Below are 18,737 nucleotides of genomic sequence, written 5' to 3'. Positions count from 1 at the left end.
TGCTGAATACATAAATCATATGTAATGTTTTCTTTTTGGCACACCTTGACACCACAAAGTAATTTGCCTAAAATGCTAAATGGTACCTTTGCTTTACCTCACAAACTCAATCAAACATTTTATGAAGAAATGATGAAGAGTGTATCATATTTGAGCACTACATACACATTGTGGTGTGTTATATCTTACAATCCATGTCAATAAAATCCAAAAAATGAGCCACTTCAATGTACACCCTATAGGAGGGTTTTAGGACTCAAATAAGAAGTTTAAGAACCAAGATAGAGCACATGTTTGCTTTGTGAAAGGAAGAGTAAACAAGGTTCAGTAAAATCTCTAAAGAGATAGTGCCGCAATGATACCTTAGTCCACAAGATCCACCAGAAGATCTGTTACGTGTGCAGTAACACAGGGTAGTTATAGATTAGGAACTGTGAAGAGTGTGCAAACAGCAAAGGATTTTTTTTTCTGTCCCTGTGAAATGGATTCCTGCATCTAAACACACATCTAGGTGCATCCCCCACACTGTGGAGCGGAGGTGCACCTTCATGCTGAGGTTTGCGGGTTTGGCACCACAAACCTTAGGCTTTTTACTTTAAAAGGCCGGAAAACCAAGTGCAGGGAGGTTGAAATGGAGTCTAGACATTGATATTGCAGGAGTGTCAATATTATTATTACACAGTGTTTATATAGCACCATCATATTACGCAGCGCTGTACAAAGTCCATAGTCGTGACACTAACTGTCCCTACCTCGGTTATATGTATTTATTGTAATGTAATGTCAATTTTTTTGCTTTTTTTGCGGGGAAGCCAATTAACCTAATGTGGGTAGAAAACTGAGTACCCGGAGGAAACCCACGCAGACACGGGGAGAACCTACAAACTCCATGCAGATAGTGCCCTGGCCTGGATTCGAACCTAGGATCTAGCGCTGCAAAGGCAAGAGTGCTAACCCCTGAACCACCATGCTGCCCTGTAAAGAAGGAAAACAAAGGATTTTTATGCAGCGGAAGGTAGTTGCTTTTGCTGCAAGTAATATGCTTGATAATACCATCAAGGGCCAATCTAAAGAGACTTTGTACCTTAAGGACCATGCAAAACAGGTGCTTTCTAGGCAAAACCAGCACTTTACCCAGAGTGCTTGGCACATGTGTTGAAAAATTATTGATGTGTGAGATAAATATGAGGGCTTCTAGCAGACCACCATTGTTGATAGGTAAAACTCCAGCCTTTTGCTCCACAAATTTCATCAGTAAAGGATTCACAGCTGCGCAATAGATTTTAACTATTCTGTTATGGTTTGATACATTCAAGTCACAGCCAGAAAAAGCAAGGGCAGGGGTTTGCTGGTGAGAATGGAGTTTTCCAACCTGCTCATCAGTGTTTTTTTTTTTTTTTTTAATTGAAATTGCTTTGCTAAAGTGGTGCACTTCTGCATTCACGGTGGAACTACTGTTTGATAGATTTGTTTCCAAATGTAAACAAGTGTAGTAACCGTCTGGGGGAATGCCAAGGGCAAGTGTGTTTCCAAACCCCACAAAGCAAAGCCCATACAGGAAGTGAATGCAATTTAAAGGTTGAGTCTTTAGAGATGATAAAAGACCCTTAACCTAAGGCATTGAGTAAATAAGAGCTGGAAGGGCCTCCTAATTTCCTAAAACACAAGGCTGACTCTTCATGAATAAGCGTTGTGAGTTAAGAGACTGGAGTGACTCAAACAGTCAAAGCCACTACAGGCAATGAAAACTGGTTGAATTGGGCCACAAAGTTTTGTGTGATTGTTGTATGAATCTTAGCTGAACAGGCAGACCCAGCAGAGCTAGGGAGGTTCAGCTTTTTCAAAAGGAGCTATATAAAGCAGAACCGGAAACATTAGTGGAGCAACACAGAGCCAATCTTCAGAGACTGCAATGCTGGTGGCTCTGGACCTTAAAATCACTCCATGGGCAACTTGTTATCCAAACAGGATCTGGAAAGTACCTTACAAAGAATCATTGATCACTTCTTGACTATGCCCGCAAAAAAGGAAGTTATCTTTTGGCCAGAGGAGCTAAACAAAAGGCATCCATCTCTCCGGAACATTAGCAACAATGGAGGCATGCTGGTAGCAGGAAGGGTTTAATTGGAAAATTCATTCTTGTTTGCCAGTGTCCAATTCTTCCATTGGAAGCAGAGACAGACTTCATTGTAGAGAAAAAAAAATCACAACAGCAAGTGTGCAGAGTAGAAATATAAATAAAAAAATTGTTATGACTAGTAGTCAATAGACAGAGAAATATCTCTGGTGTAAATGATCAAACCATGCTGTTTGAAAAATAAAGTTTTTCTTTCTTAATTTTTGCCACTACATTAGAACAGATTCAATGTATTTGATTATTCAGTTTAACTATTTAAAATGTAGTTGAATTGTTAGTTCTTAAAATTCCTACAGACAGCAGTTTTTACATCAAAGTACAAAAGCTTCAAAATGTCAAGTGAATGTGACATCAGTATAGTTTTTGTGGAGACATATGAAACAATTCCAATTTGCGGAGAGACTGCTCAGCCATACAGATAACACTGGATTTATATGCTGAAACAGTGTCAAGTTGTTCAGTACTTACAATAACAAGTGACCTCAAACAAAATGCCTGCTTTCAAGTCCACAATACCATTTAAAATTTTTTTTTAGCCGGAATTCTTGGTAGTAAATAGTGTGAAATATAAATTGTAAAAACGTGGATATTGTTATACTTACTGTTTAGATAAGGTGTCAAAATTACCCTGGAAATTGTCCTGCAGAGCTGGTTATTAAACTTGACACCATCTGTTAAAAGATATAAAAACATATTTACACAATGGAGATGATAAATTCTGCTCTTAGCCATATTCTTAGTATTGTTTCATCACAGAAATAAAATTGCCACATTGCCATGTAAGCCCATAATCGGTTTTAAACATTTGTCACCGATGGGAAATGCATCGAAAAGATGCGAAACAGAAAGATGCAAAACAGTTAGGTTTTTGCAAAAGGTATACTCGGTTTATTCCAGAGGTTGGAACTTGAGTCGCGGGACTTGGACTCAAGTCTCCTAATGAATGACTTGCACCTCAGCTTGGGGGTTTTCCCAGATTGCAACTCAACTCACGACTTTCTTTCTCCTCTGACAGCTGAAAGGGGAAGGGAGGAAGGCAGCGAGTCTCCTGTAACATAACACGGCCTTCCTCCCCGTCTTTCTTGCATTCTAAGTTTTCTTCTCTGACAGCTGAAGGGGGAAGGGGGGGGGGGGCTGTGTTACAAAAGCCTCACTTCTTTCCTCCCTTCCCCTTTTAGCTGTCAGCAGAGAAAGCTGTGGACTTAGAATGCGATCCTGTGCTCAAAAAACAGGATCAGAGCACGGTTTCTATATAGGGACAAATGGGAATAAATGAAGTGACTTGACTTGAGACTTGACCTGGGACTTGGTGTCAGTGACTTGGGACTCAACTTGGACTTGAAAGGCGACGACTTAGTCCAACCTCTGGTTTATTCCAATCAATATAAAAGTGCAGGCATAAGAAAGGGTGCTATATTTGCTCCTTTATAAAGACTTAATCTACATTATCCCTTACTCCCCTAGCAGCCAGAACACACTCTGCTTCTCTCCAGCACTCTGCAGATTTCTGATGTCCTTGCCTACAATGCAGAACTGTTTGTCCTGAATTGTAGGTTATGATGTCAGGACCTGTGACTGCCAGATGGAGCCCCTTTTTCCGAGTTAGGCTTTAAGTTTTACATATTTGGTTAAAACTAGACTCTAAGAGTACAAAACATTTTACATTCTAATGAACTTTTAAAGCACTTCCTCTGAAAGCATTTACTATATCAAAAATGTTTATAAAATTTCAACATGATAGGACATACATACACATTATGATCCCATGTATCTTTACAATGCATTTCACAAACATTGCTTTTTCAGAAACAGATGATGAGACTAGTACGTACTAATATAATCCTTTCCCGTTTCAAGGTGAAAACTTCATTGTTTGCTAGGTATCCCCTTTTAATATACCATTAAGGAAATATGGGGCACTGCACTCCAGAGATAGTTTAAGAGATTGTATTCAATATTGTTTCAGTTAAATTTAGTTTTCAGCCTCAAGGAACTCTTTTTGCCCTGGGGAACTACTCACCAACTTCTCAAAATTTGTATCTATAAATCTCTCAGACAATTATTACCTAGAAAGCCAATTTTTGCTTACTTTGTTGAAACTAGACCTAGAGCAGCGTTTCTCAACCTTTTTAACATGGGAGAAACCCTTGAAAGAACTTTTAGATCTTCTAGGCACCCCTGCAAAAACACTATATTTACAATGTACAGTAAATTAATGTGGTGGTTAATAGGAAGAATGCCTTCTAGACTACTATTAGGAAGAATGTCACCCTTACAGATAGCCAAAAAGATCATTGGTGTCAGGTAAACAGAGTCACAAATTGCTCATGAAACAAACCCCCTAGCAACCTCTGGAGGAACCCTGGTTGAGAAACATTGCCCTAGAGTAGAGGGTCAGAGCAGCCTGCTTGGCACCTACCCAGCTTTACACACACAGGCAGGCCAACTTATGAAATAAATCAATAACTATCACAAACGGTGTGGATTTTATTTTAAATTTATTGTGTGAAGAGTCTTGAAAAAAAAAAAAAAAAAAAAAAAAAAACTTGATTAAGTTTTTGACATTACAATAAAATTGTAATAAAGTCATGTAGTTACATTTTTACTAAATGAAAGCCCTTTTATTTGGCATCATTATGCACACTAGGAAGTTGCGAGACATTAGGTTGAGTAGTTACCTTGACAGCAAGTGTCAGGTTTTGGTCTGACCAAACAAACTACTGTTAAACAAAGTAAAACAAAACCAAATGCTGCCAAAAACCCTGAAAACTATAAAACTATTTTTATGATTTTGATAGAGCACTTACCAATCTCCTCTCCAAACATGACCGTAAGTTCCAAAGAATCATACAGAAAAACAAACATCGCCTCGGTATCTGTCCATTTCACCATATCCCATTCAGCAAAGCTAAAAAAAAAAAAAAAAAAATGATGTGATGTGTGAAATGTGGGTCAGAGGAAAGGGAGGAGGGAGGGGGGTATGTGGTGCAGCTTGACAAACATATTGCATGGATAAAAGAAAAGTTTACCTTGAATAAAAAATATGTACTGCATCTTAGAAATTAAATTGAATACCATCTTTGAAACCATGATTTGAGACCATGAGACCAAGGCAAAAAAGCCAAAGGCTTTATTCTTGGAAATAAACATGCAGATGCACATAGAAAGGTATAGCACTTGGGATGGCATTTCAAAGAGAAACACTATTGCATTAAAAAAAAATAAAAATAAAAAATGTAAGTAATATTTGTGCTCAAATATTGTCTTGTCCATTATTTAGAGAAGAATGCATAGCTGGAGTTATTTCTTTTTATGTATGCAATTAAAGCATCACTCTTACCAAGGATCCTGCAATCGTTTGTCAAGGCTCCGTGCTTCATCCTGCAAGCAGCCAAGCTGCGTTAAAACCTTTTCTTTTCGTTCTTCCAAATTTGACCTTTCCCTATAAATAGTAATATATGAGTAGTGTTAGATTGTCTTTTAGATTATATCTTATTTTTTCACTCACTATATATTGGACTAGTAAAAGCATTGAGAATACTTAAAAAATTGCTAGTTGCAAACATTTTTTTACTTGGGACCATGTTCAGGCTTGGAAAATCAAACCCAAGCTCCCTTGCCATTTCTAAGCTAACTGCATCCCCAACAAATCCCACTTACCCATTTTCGGTAGTAGTTTTCCATTAGGTGCAGTAACTTTCTATTGACCTCGTCTTTTTAGTTGCACATACTTACAAACTTGCACATTTTACATGTTTTATCAGTAGAGAGACAAGGTTAATAGTTTTTTTTTTACTTTAACCCCCTTGGCAGTATTCCCGAGTGTGGCTCGGGGTAAAATAAAAGCATGCTAAAAGGGGTAACACCGAGCCACACTCGGTGTAGCTAAAAGCAAGAATAAAAAACACTTAACCTGGTCCCATCTGCATCCACCTGGAAAGTTTATTATTAAATATTGGACATATTTCGGTGCGTTATGCCAAAGATCATAGGCTAACAATGTAAAATAAATTTCCATGCAAAACAAAGTAATGCTTTTGGCGTAAAAATAGACATAATTAGACCACCAGGGGGGGGTTAACAAATAATACAAAATATTTTTCAGTTACATATTTGAAAGACAAAAATGGGAAAACATTTGTGTTTTTATTCTTACCGAATACCAATCTGTTCCTCATTGCTCAAACGTTCCAACTCTGCAAACAGAAATTATAGTGAGAGAATATATGAATATATATCTCAAGATCATTTAGATATATATCTAACAACTGGCCCTTTTTTTATAGATAGAGGTTAATTTAGGTGCAGGTACAAATATATTTACTGCTACTTTTAAGTGCAGCAAAACTTTTTTTCCCACAGAAAACTGGAATTGTCTTTACTCACCACAGTGTATTTCTTTACCACCTGGGATATTTGCCAAGTTATCTTTGGATTCCATTTCAAGTTTGTTAGTTTCTATAAAGAGAACAAACACTGGATGTGTTTTATAAATGTTTATGAAAATAAACATGTTCATACAAACGATGTAACTACATTAAAAAATTTTTAATGTCCCAACTGTCTGAAAAGAACACTGAAATCATTACAACCACAGAACATTTACATTAATCTCCCGTAAATCCTATAGTGGCAGGAATAACAGAGCACTGAATACACTGAATAATTTGCTTTTACATGCCAAAAATCCATACTCCATGAGATGGTTAGAAGTAATTATCTGTTTCCCAAGCCTAACTTCATGGTTTACCTCTATATATTAATATACAGCAATATGTGGATTTTTTCTTTTTTTTTTTTTAACATGTACCCCAAAGTTTTAGTGAGTTAAAACAACTGGTGTGTAACAGGCAATGCATGATAAACTTAATTTTGAAACGTAATTACAAAATTTCTGTAAGTTAAAACCACTAAATCAACATTTAGGAGAAAAAAAAAAATTGTTTTTCATTTGGATACATATATATCTATGTTATAGGTTCCTGTGGTAAAAAATAGGCAAATTTGAGTAAATAGTGAAATCCATAAAATTCTACTTCTGACAAAGTGAAGTGGTATAAGGAGAAAAAAAAAAAAAAAAAAAAAAAAAAAAAAAAAAAAAAAACACACACACACACACACCGATTTCTAGGTTATAGATACAATCATCAATTTCTTCAAGTAGCTTATCAGTTTCATTTATTCTTCTCTGTACTTCTACCACTTGAACCTGCAAAAAAAAAAAATTTTTATAAATTATGAGAAATAAAAACTATAAAATATTTTAATCTAGGTCATAACTGGTGGTTTACAACAGCTGACTCTAGAGATTCATTAAATAAAGATTAATTTAATTAAGAAAGGAAGGAAGCTTCTGGAGAATACATAACTCTGAGCATGCTGTATATGTCTTGGTAGTATTATGATTTTTACATATTTTTAAATAAATAGAGCTGCGATTTGCAGTTGATGTTTATGTTTTAAAGATGTGTACAACAAAAATGTACAATGTGTACAACAAAAATTCCCCTGGTATAGGGTAACTCCAATTTATTTGTGCTAATAAATATTTACTGGCTGGCATCCTAGATAAAAGAGTCACTATAGAAATGCAATTATCCATGTACTTCTCAGTAACTGCCTAGGCTGTCATCAGCCAATTGTTCAGTTCTCTTTGAAAGCATGCTTACACAGCTAAAACTCAGATTGTCAATTATTTTTTGCCAACAGGAGCCAGGGTGTACTAGAGTGTATACTGTATGATGCCTAGTTCACATTACTGATAAACTTTTAGCAAAAATGTTTTTTTCCCCAGGTGGTAGAAAGTAGCAGCATTGCGGTGTTGTCTTTTCAGATGTTAAATGCAATAATGAAGAGTAGTTTGCTTTTCCATCCATTTCCATAACTACATTATGCAGTTGAATATTGAAGTATTGAAGTTGAGTTGAAGTTGAGTATTGAAGTGCCTACTTCTCAAACAACTGTAAAACAGTAAAATTTGTTGTGTGGTACTCTGTGCACTTTTTGACCACCCTGCTACAACTTCTCATCACCTGGCTGGAAAAAAAAATTCTGGGGAGAACACTGGAAATAAAATGGTGTTTACCTCAGCATTATGAAGCAGTTTGCTGTAAATAGACACTTTTGCTTCATGTGCCAAGACCTTGCTTTTCTTGGAATACACAGATTTCAGATGTTTCAGTGTCATGCCAAAACACATCACCTAAGGGAAGTAATAGACATGGGTAAATATTTGTCCTAAACTCACAGAAATAAATGTGCAATGTTAACATATTTGGTACCTCATCTTCTGAACACATCCTTATAGCTTCCCACAGAAGACTGCTAACTTCAGCAAGAGGCTTTTCTTGCACATCCGTATACAACTTCAACCTAAAATGATTTGACAATTTACCATTTTACCATTGTACATTTAAAAATAAATTGACAAGCAAGGCTATGTGGCTTCCCCCTCAATCTCACTACTTGAATGATTTCAAGAAAAAGGAAACCTACTCTTCAGTTGTTTGGCATAGAGCATGGTATTCCTCTTCATATACTTGAAGTTGAGGTTGATAAATGAACTGATCTTGCATCAGGTCTTCAAAGGATGGTGTTTCATAGTTTCCACGCTGTATTAAATAAAAAAAAAACAACTGATGTAATTGCAGCACAAAAGAACAGCAAGTAGTTTAAATTTTGTTTCAAATATAATTTCCAATCCAAACTTTTGACTAGTATTGTATATCAGTGGGACTGATAAGCCATTAATTATTATTATAAAATGTCAGATTAGTTACCCACACCATTGCTGCATACGTTTTGACATCTAATAATTTTAAGTAAGAGATTCTACCAGTTTTTTCTATATAAAAGGTGTAACGTAAAAAAGAAAAAAAAAAAAAAACTTACATTAAAGGGAAGCTCGCTGTATCTTGGCTTTTGGATTATAATACGGATTTGAAGTAGCATAAAGAACTCCTTGACTGTAATAGTTCCATCTCGGAATTTCTAGGAAGGAAAATATGTAGGCAATTTAAATTTTTTATTGCAATAAATTACTTCCCTTCACTAATCGTAGACAGACGTTACCAGAGAAACACAAAAATAATTAAAAACGAATTGTGGACAAGCTAAATTTAGCTTACACCAGACCATCATGAACTACTCCAAAATATATAAAATATCATCTGCTCTTCACCCAGATATACTCAGCAGACATTTCTAAGGAATTAGTCTTCTCATTATTTTTTAAATATAAATTAGTATTTTCTGTGTTACAGGTATATTACTGATTTAAACATTTTCAATATATTGTTTGATCTTTTTTATTATTGCTTTTATTTATTATTCTGCTCTTTTGCTGCTTCTCAATGAAATGCTGAACTACAAGGCTGGTACTTCAAATTTATAACAGATAAGTTACTACAGTAAACAAACCGCTGTATTTAGTAGAAAAACATTACTGACTAAACATTTCGTACTGTGAAATACACATGAAATTGCCTTTACATAAACAGTAAAAACTTAAAATATGTGAGTAATCTAACTACCGAAAACACAGTACCCCATGGCTCTAAAGAAAAAATTAAGTGAAAGTGGAATGAGGTTAACTCCTAGCAGATACTAAGTATGCACTTTTCTATAGTTATATATTTTGCACACTGTAAGGTCGTAACTACCTAGAAAAGTGCTTCTCTTTACAAAACTATCACCCACTCACACACATTGACAGCTCATTCTTGGCACCCCAGCAGTGGCAGGATTAGAACCCCAGCTTGTCCTCCCTGCACATGCACAGGAATAGCATTGATACAGAATGTCAGGACAGAAGCCAAGGAATGCTTTCTATCACTTACCTGCCACAGGCTTTGTCCACATCCAATATCCAATGGTAATTGAGAGTCCATTCGACTGTACTGCTGACCTGTGGAAAAAAAAAATTGTATTTGTAACAAATGAATGAAAATTGTGTATTTTTAAAAGATATTTACAGCAAGTTATATTTAATTTATATATTTATAATTTAATAAATTATAATTTAATTTCATGTAATTGAGTATTTATTAAAAAATGCAGTATTAAAGCATTTGTCAAGCCAAATGGAAAAAAAAACACGGACAGTACACCGTTAAAATACATACATATGTTCTCTGTGTATTATCCTTAAAAATCCCAGAAGTACATAAAAATATCAGTTGGTCTGCCAGAAAACCACTTTCTGTATTACTTGTTGGCCCACAACACCTAGAGAGTTGTCAAGGGTTTTTGCTAAAGTATTTACTAATTCTTTTCCTATGTTTCCACATCATATAGGTTCAATATTCAAAACACTTTCATTAGTATAGATATCGGAGCAAAAATGGATCAAATAATAGATGGTCAGTGAGTTAGGTTAAAAATTGGTAATCAAATATAGGGAAAAATAGTGAAATAAAACAGGAGAGACAAGGGTTGAAAACCACATTTAAATTTCTCTATGAATATTCTCTGTTTAAGCCCCCATTTCAGGATAAAGTTTTTTTGTTGTAGATTGATAGATATTCTGCTTGCTACAAGGTTTCTTGGCGATTACCAATGCAAATATACCCATGGATTTGGCTATGCATGGATGTTGTGCATATATACAATGCTACTTTATGTTTTAGAAAACATGCCTACTAAACAACTGTATTACTTAAAAGTAAATAAAATTTTGGTGATTTTTTAATAAAAAAAACACACAAACAGATAAAGAATACTCACTGCTTAAGTCAACAGACATCCCTTCTCCTCTTGAATCTTGGGAGCTACTGCTGCAGTAAGTTTGTTCCATGGTTTTACTTGTGTGATGAGATGAATATTCACTTCTGGAACATTCATTCACAGATATCTAAAAAAAAAAAACAATTACTTCTAAAGCATTATGCAGATTAGCAGACACCAAGTGGTGAAGGCCCAGTTAAAAATAACGTGGGAGAGAAACAGTCAAGTGTTACTCGAGGTCTATGTCTCTGTAGGAGAAACTTTAAATTTACTCTGTGTGAGCAGAAAGAAAGGTAAAGGAACAGTGTTTAAGACTTGTACAAAAAAAAAAAAAGTCTGGTTTAAAGTTTTAGCCATGTGACACTAGCAATTGAAAAAGCTACTAACTTTGCCTTAAAGATTCTCAATCTCCAGTTAAGGAATATTAATGGAGCAACACATCAACACCAACAGGGAAGCAATGTTATAAGGAACTGACATTGCTGGGTAGAAATTACACATCAGAACAATGAACAAGATCAGAAATACTATTTGTCTATATATGGTTTGTGTATATAGATGGTACAATTGGTTAAAACAGATATTACAGGCTATGGAGGAATGATATGTGTGTAGTTATCACACCTACCTGTGTATTGTGTATGTCATCATTCCTTCTGGCCCGCTTTTCTCTATGCAGTTTGGTCTCATCTTCAGTGTCTCTTGCTCTTTTGTAGCTATTTAAAGTCTCTTTAGACAAAGGACAGTCATTCTGGTTTTTATGCAAGACTTCCTCTTCAAACAACTCTTCCCAAGCACCTTCTGGAACTTCATACTGAAAAAGACTATTGCCATCATGGTCATCTAGGCAAGTAGGAAGTATCTCCTCATCAATACAATGCCCCGGGTCACCATCAGTAAAAGCTTTGAGAAGACTCAAAGATGTTCTGGAAGTCTGGTTAGGTGGTTTAGAAATGCTAGTGCTAGAAGGCCTTTTACTGGGTAACTTAGGGTGAAGGACATTAACAGATAGTCTAGTTTGCAAACAAGTGTCTTTTGTGGTTCCAGAATCTCTCTCTTTAGGTTCATCTTCATTCGCTTGGGTGTCTTTCTCCTGTTTATTAAACAAAGTTTGTTCAGATATAAAATTTCCACTTGCAGGGTCTGGAGTCTGGGGTAAGATGGACAACTCCGTAGGGCAAGAGACTGGTGCAGTGTGATTGCTTGGGCGTTTTTTTGACTGTTCTGTTAAACTTCTTATTTTCAGGTGGATATTTGCAATACTTCTACGTCTATTTTTTTCTTTCTGTGATCCTTCAATTGTATATTCATCATCTTGAGCATTATTAGCGATTTCCTCATTTACATGTTTGTCTGAGGACAACATATTCTTCCCAGCAATAGAATTGTTTAAATGTTGGTTACTCTCCAATAAACAGCTGATGTCAGATTGAATATTTGGGACAAAAGGTAACTTTTGCTTGTTTTGCAAACTTTTTTCAGTATTGGGTTCTGCAACAGTTTCCTGGATATCCTTTTCAGGAAAGCAGAAGGATACTCGTTTGGATAATCTGTGTTTTTTTGTCACCTGGTTGTCTACATTTGCTCTTGGAATTTTTTGAGTGACACAAGCTTCAGATTGTTGAGTGCAAGTATATTCAGCTACAGTTTTCTGCTCCTGAGATGTACAGCTATCACTTAGTTCAGAAGGCACACCCAAGTCAGAAATCGTAGAAAGGGCTGTTGTAGGTTTCTGGTCACATACTGTTTGCGCACCCAAAGGTATAGTTTGTGTACTATCAGACAGAACTTTGTGATCTAGTAATTCTTCGCAATGAGGCATAATGTATTTTTTATCCAAAGCCATATCTGCGTCAGTATTTGTATCCTTGTGGTCTGAATCTATTCCTTCATGATAACTAGAAACAAGAGGCACCAGACTGCTAGGTCCCTTGATTTTATTTTTAAATGTGCCCAGTTCAGCTTCTTTAAACTCTTGATCAATAGAAACAATGTTACTTTTTGTAAAATCTATCTCAGTTTCCAAAAACAAGCATGTTTTTTCTATACCAGCAGAGGAAATTTTCTTTCCTATCTCAGATAAACTATGAACTGTCCCAGTATCCATCTGTGCGAGCTCCATTTCTCCCAAATCCTCAGAAACCAATACAGTCTTACTTGGCAATGATATGGAAAGTTCATTGTGTTTCGATTCCTTTTTTTCTTTTGTAAACATGGACTCTTTTAAAATATTTTCACATTTTTGTGATGTTCCAGAAAGCATGTTTGACACTTCTAAAAACTTCTCAGGTTGTTTATTTTCATTTTTTGCAAAGTTACTTGCAATTGAATTTGCATAACCATTTTCCTCAACAGTGTTGACTTCCCCAATAGCAGTGTGAGCTTTAGTGATTTCTGTAATCTCTTGCTCACATGGGAGCACACATTCATCCGAAGGTTTTTTATAGGTAACTTTATTTCCAAGAAAGGGATTGCATTCTTTGCCACTCTTTAACATTCCTGCTTCTGCATTCATGGACATATCCTTTGAAAAGAGTGGTGCAGGCTTATGTACAGAACAATCACTCCAGACAGGATACTCTGAAAAAGTAGTCTCTATAGGCTTACTTTCAATTGCAGTAGTATGACACTTTGTTATTTCCATCTCACCTTGGTTACATAGGGTTTGATCCATGAAACCCTTGTTATCATTTCTGATGACCAGAACAGCATTTCCAATTGTCTCTTCCATGTTACATACTTGATAGACTGTTTCATTTGCTTTATCCTTATTGCCAAGCATCAAGCGGCTGGAATATGGATGGATATTACTGGATGTGTTTTCAGTTGTTACAGTGTATGTATCCTTATGGCACGGTAACCGCAAGGTCCTATTCTGTGAAGCTTCAGGTACCAAACTAAAATTTTCATTTATTTGTTCTTGTTCATGGTTGGTTAACTCGCCACCAATATTTTTTAATACAGTTGGACCAACCACAGGGTCAGTTTTACCGGTAAGCTTCTGGGAAGATGGAACATCTACAGATTCAGTCATCGATGGGAGCATTCTGCTGGTGGGTATTTGATTAACAAACACTGCATTTGACTTTATAATGTCCATATCAACTTCATTAGCATCCACTGGACTAGCACAATGCTGGGCTTTAGGATCAACAACATTTTTATAGGATGCTGCAAAGCCATTTTCTGTTTTGCTTTCATTTGTAGCCTGCAATTTCCCCACCTGACTGAAAACCTTGTTTTTAATAGCTGTAGTATTTGCCCTAGTTAAATCTATGTCTTCCTGGTCCAGGGAATGTAATGTTTTGTCTTTCAACCACTCAGGCATTGTAGCTACTTTTTCATCAACTTTTGACTTATCAGAGAGAAGGGGTTTATTATAAACGGTTGTCATCTTTGGGTTACCCATAATTTGATCACAAGGCTCAAAAAACTTTATAATGGTGTTTTTATACTTTTGCTGCTGGTCATCTTTGGCCCGCTCATCTATTACTACGTTATCTATGAAAACTGTATTTGACTTTGTCATATCCATATCATCAGCTGAAAAAGCCACAGTTTTCGAAAAGACAGATCGACGTGATAACGGATTTCTATTTATCCCATCAATGATTGCTGTATGGCTTTTTGTATATTCCATGTCATCTTCAAACACAACTGTTTTATCAGGATAGGGTGCATGGGTAAAAGCCTTATTAATTGTAGATTCGCCAGATTGTAAAACCCTTTTATCTTCTTGATAAGGTAAGAAAACAGGATTGCTGCTTAACATGCTTTGTAATTGATCAGTTGATTTCTGGCAAGATTGGGAGGATGGAACATCTTTAGACTGAGTCATAGATAGGGGCATTCTGCTGGTGGGTATATGATTAAACACTGTATTTGACTTGGTAATGTCCATATCAGCTTCATTAGAATCCGCTGGACTAGGACAATGCTGGGCTTTAGGATCAACAACATTTTTATAAGATGCTGCTAAATTACATGGAAAGCCGTTTTCTGTTTTGTTTAAATTTGTAGCCTGCAATTTTTCCACCTGACTAAAAACCTTGTTTTCAATAGCAATTGTATTTGCCCTAGTTAAATCCATGTCTTCCTGGTCCAGGGATTTTAACATTTTGTCTTCCAATGACTCAGGCATTGCAGCTTCATTAACCTTTGACTTTTCAGGGAGAAGGGGTTTATTATAAACCATTGTCAACTTTGAGTCTTCTATAATTTGATCACAAGGCCCAGAAAACTTTATAAGTGTGTTTTTTAATTTATGTTGCTGGTCATCTTTGGCCCTCTTATCAGTTACTATGTTATCAATAAAAACTGTATTTGACTTTGTCATATCCATATCATCAGCTGAAAAAGCCACAGTTTTCGAAAAGACAGATCGACGTGATAACTCATTTGTATTTATCCCATCAATGATTGCTGTGTGGCTTTTGGTATATTCCATGTCATCATCAAACACAACTGTTTTATCAGGATAAGGTGTGTGGGTAATAGCCTTATTTGTAGATTCACCAGATTGTAAAAGCCTTTTATTATCTTGGTAAGGTACGAAAACAGGATTGCTGCTCAACATGCTTTGTACTTGATCAGTTGATTTCTGGCACGACATATTAGTGATATTCATAGACCTGTCTGATAACCTAAACTCAGGTTTGCTTAATGGCATTAAGGTGTCCATTTTTATAACATTTCCACAATCTTCCATGGAACCAGGTACCACATTTTTGTCAGTCAGGCATCTTGACATAGCTGAAACAAATTCATCCCTTTTATTATTGCCAAGGCAAATATCAGACTGGTACCCCCTTGACAGGCTCTCTCGATCAATGGCTACAGTGTGTGATCGCGTGATATCCATATCCTGTTGGTCACATGTAAACACCACTGTCTTGTTGTCAGATACATTTTTAGCAGGACTTCTCTGTCTGCCAGGTGATCCAACCATTGTAATTTCCATGTCATCCAAAACATGTCTAGTCTGATCAACATCATTTGACATGTGCTTTTGTTTAGCACAGGCTAAATTATTTTGATCAAAGCAAGTTGTGTGACTTTGGGTCAGCTCCATGTCATCAGTGTCAGTAGAAAAAAAAACTGTTTTATTGTGCATGGTAGATAATCTTAAATTACCTTTTGTTTTTTTGTCTTTAAGAATTGAATTTAGCTTATGGGTACTGTCCAAAGCAGACAGCATTTTATTGTCAATGGCAATTGTGTGAGATTTGGTTAGCTCCATTTCATCCTGGTCCGACGGAAAAACAATTGTGTTGTCTTGAATTGTGCCATATACTTGGCCAACTGACTTCCTGCATGGTACAGATTTAGAAGAAGCACCAGGAAAACCAACATTTCGATCCACAAATGACTGCATTGCTACATTTTTGCTGTCTATCTTTGATCCAAGCCCAACATTGCTTTTCTTAGTTGAAACATAATCAAGTTCTTTGTTTCTGTTAATGCAGGGATCCAGCATTAGTCCTTTGCTCCAGGCATCACCATCAATAGCAACAGTATATGATTTTGTAATGTCCATATCTTGTTGCTCACATGTAAACACCACTGTCTTATCTGTTGCAGCTAATGCAGACCCTATTTGTGAGCCATCATGCTCAGCCCCAGTAATTTTCATGTTTTGTTGAAGGCGCTTTGTTTGATCAATTCTTACTGTATTATTTTGTGTGAGATCCATGCCCTCACTGTCGTCTGAGAAAAAAACTGTTTTATTAAACCCAGAAGATAATCTTAAACCAATAAAATGTGATCTTTTATCATTAGGAATGGTGTTTGGAATACAGCTATTACTTTTAACACCAGGTGCATTGCTGTCAATGGCAATTGTGTGAGATTTGGTAATCTCCATGTCATCCTGTTCACATCCAAACAAAACAGTTTTCTCAGAGAAAGGGGTAAGTACAACATCAGTGTTTTTCAACACCGATTTGTTTTGCTTGATGTCTTGGAGAGGTAAAGATAGTCCAAAACTTTGTTGTCTCTTTGAAGACTGAATAGTGTCACCAATCACTTGCTTTTTAAAAATTTCACATACTGCTGAACCATTAATAGCTACTGTATGGCTCCTGGTCATTTCCATATCTTCTTCTGGATGAACTATTGTTTGATCCACAGAGAATGCATTACTGTTTCTTTGAATAGATTGCCTGCCCCTTTTTAGGATGCTGTTAATGAAAACAGAATCATTTTTAGTAAGCTCCATTTCATTTTCATCAGTAAAAATAATGGTCTTTTCATTACTCGCAACAAACACCTTAGTTTTATCAGGGGTAGCATTTTCCTTTAAAACACCATGTATGCGAGTTGTATGGCTAAATGTCATATCCATGTCATCTTCACAAAGCACAGTTTGATTGGTAGAAACAAACTTGGGTGGTTTAACATTGGCTTCTTCCAAATGACTTAACTCTGGTTTATCATGAGCATTGTAATTAGATGTTGAAGGGATGCCTGAACTTAAATTTGTTGGTTGATGGTTGATTGTTGGAAGGAAAGAAGTAATATTTGTTGTGTGGCATTTTGTTAAATCAAGACCATCCTCTTGGTCCCTGAACACACGGGTAATATTTGCTGTATTTTCCTGAGTGTCATAAAATTGAAGCATAGTCTTTGTGGAGAACAGGTTTTCTTTGGAGACAAAAGGAAAAATATTCTCTTTGTCCACTCCTTCTAATTTTAAAGATGCTGTGTTTTCATTGCTCAAACGATCTAAAAAGTCTCCAAACTTTATTTTTGTCTGACAAGATGAAGTAGTGGAAGACTGACATTCCTGAGGCTTTTTTGTAGTTGTTGAAAATTTTAAATCAAAGTTGCTAGATTCATCACTTGCATGGGCTTTCAAGCTTTCCAAAAATAAACTGGTATCTATTTTCTTTGGTTTCTCTTCAAGAAGTCCATCAATAGCTACAGTGTTGCTTGTAGTCATATCCATATCATTGTCGGAGGAGAAAAAAATAGTTTGGTTTTTACTGCAGTTAGTATAATTCCACTAGAAGAAAAAAAAATAATAATGAAATAGTGAAATGTACTACTACTATACAAAGTTATTTTATACATACAAACAAAAACGCAGGCCTTCACATAGAATAAAAACACAGATCCCATATTAGGCACATTATTTATGCCCAACATGTGTGTGTGTGTGTGTATGTATATATATATATATATATATACACACACACACACATACACACACATACACACAGAGTGGTACCTTGGTATAAGTCCTTAATTCATTCCAGATCTTTGGACTTATGCCAAACAAATTTTTCCCCAAAAAAAAGAAAAAAAAGAAAAATCTGGTCCAATGAAAAAAAATCCTAGTTATTGGCATATACTTAATTGATGGGGGTTGTATAAAATAATTTAAACACTGCTTAAAGTACATAAATACAAAAGCAATTCGATGAAATAAATGAAAATTTAACCTCACTTTACCTTGCTGAGAAGAGTCGAGTACCTACTAGGATGGTGCTGAATGGGTCATGTTTTTAAAACTCTTTTGCATTTACATATCTTAACATACTTGGCTCCTAGCTTTTGCACTCATGCAAACATAGAAAGGAAATTGCATTACAAAAATACCCGCTCCATTTTTTTGATAAGGGAGGAGATATTATGTATATCACAGAGTTATAGCGCGGATTGTTCACTAAATAGTAGCAACTGGCGTACTGACACTCGTGGGCAGTCATGGCTTTGACTCGAGAGAGGTAAATAAGGGTAGTGGGAAGTGTTGTGACTCATTTTTCCCCCTTACAAGTTCTAGCACAAAGGTTGTATACCAAGCAAAATTTGCTGTGTCCAAACAGGAGTTATACTGATGTACCACTGTAAATATATATATATATATATATATATA

At 35.9% G+C, this 18,737-nt stretch overlaps 1 protein-coding gene across 1 annotated transcript in view; it reads right to left on the bottom strand.

The window, feature by feature from the left end:
* KNL1 (kinetochore scaffold 1) overlaps positions 1 to 18,737 on the bottom strand; it is a 44,693-nt gene that overhangs the window by 3,843 nt on the left and 22,113 nt on the right. Inside the window, exons 10-22 of the mRNA XM_072427697.1 lie at positions 11,490 to 17,864; positions 10,862 to 10,988; positions 9,976 to 10,043; positions 9,029 to 9,127; positions 8,633 to 8,748; positions 8,419 to 8,509; positions 8,223 to 8,339; positions 7,259 to 7,346; positions 6,524 to 6,595; positions 6,294 to 6,333; positions 5,478 to 5,579; positions 4,945 to 5,045; positions 2,740 to 2,808 (exon numbers count right to left, since the gene is read on the bottom strand). Of these exons, the coding sequence (XP_072283798.1) occupies positions 2,740 to 2,808; positions 4,945 to 5,045; positions 5,478 to 5,579; positions 6,294 to 6,333; positions 6,524 to 6,595; positions 7,259 to 7,346; positions 8,223 to 8,339; positions 8,419 to 8,509; positions 8,633 to 8,748; positions 9,029 to 9,127; positions 9,976 to 10,043; positions 10,862 to 10,988; positions 11,490 to 17,864 (7,465 nt within the window). The remainder of the gene's footprint in view (positions 1 to 2,739; positions 2,809 to 4,944; positions 5,046 to 5,477; positions 5,580 to 6,293; positions 6,334 to 6,523; positions 6,596 to 7,258; positions 7,347 to 8,222; positions 8,340 to 8,418; positions 8,510 to 8,632; positions 8,749 to 9,028; positions 9,128 to 9,975; positions 10,044 to 10,861; positions 10,989 to 11,489; positions 17,865 to 18,737) is intronic.

Source organism: Pyxicephalus adspersus, chromosome 12 (genome assembly GCF_032062135.1).
Source record: "Pyxicephalus adspersus chromosome 12, UCB_Pads_2.0, whole genome shotgun sequence".
Lineage (NCBI taxonomy): Eukaryota > Metazoa > Chordata > Amphibia > Anura > Pyxicephalidae > Pyxicephalus > Pyxicephalus adspersus.
This window is presented reverse-complemented; position numbering and strand designations above follow the sequence as displayed.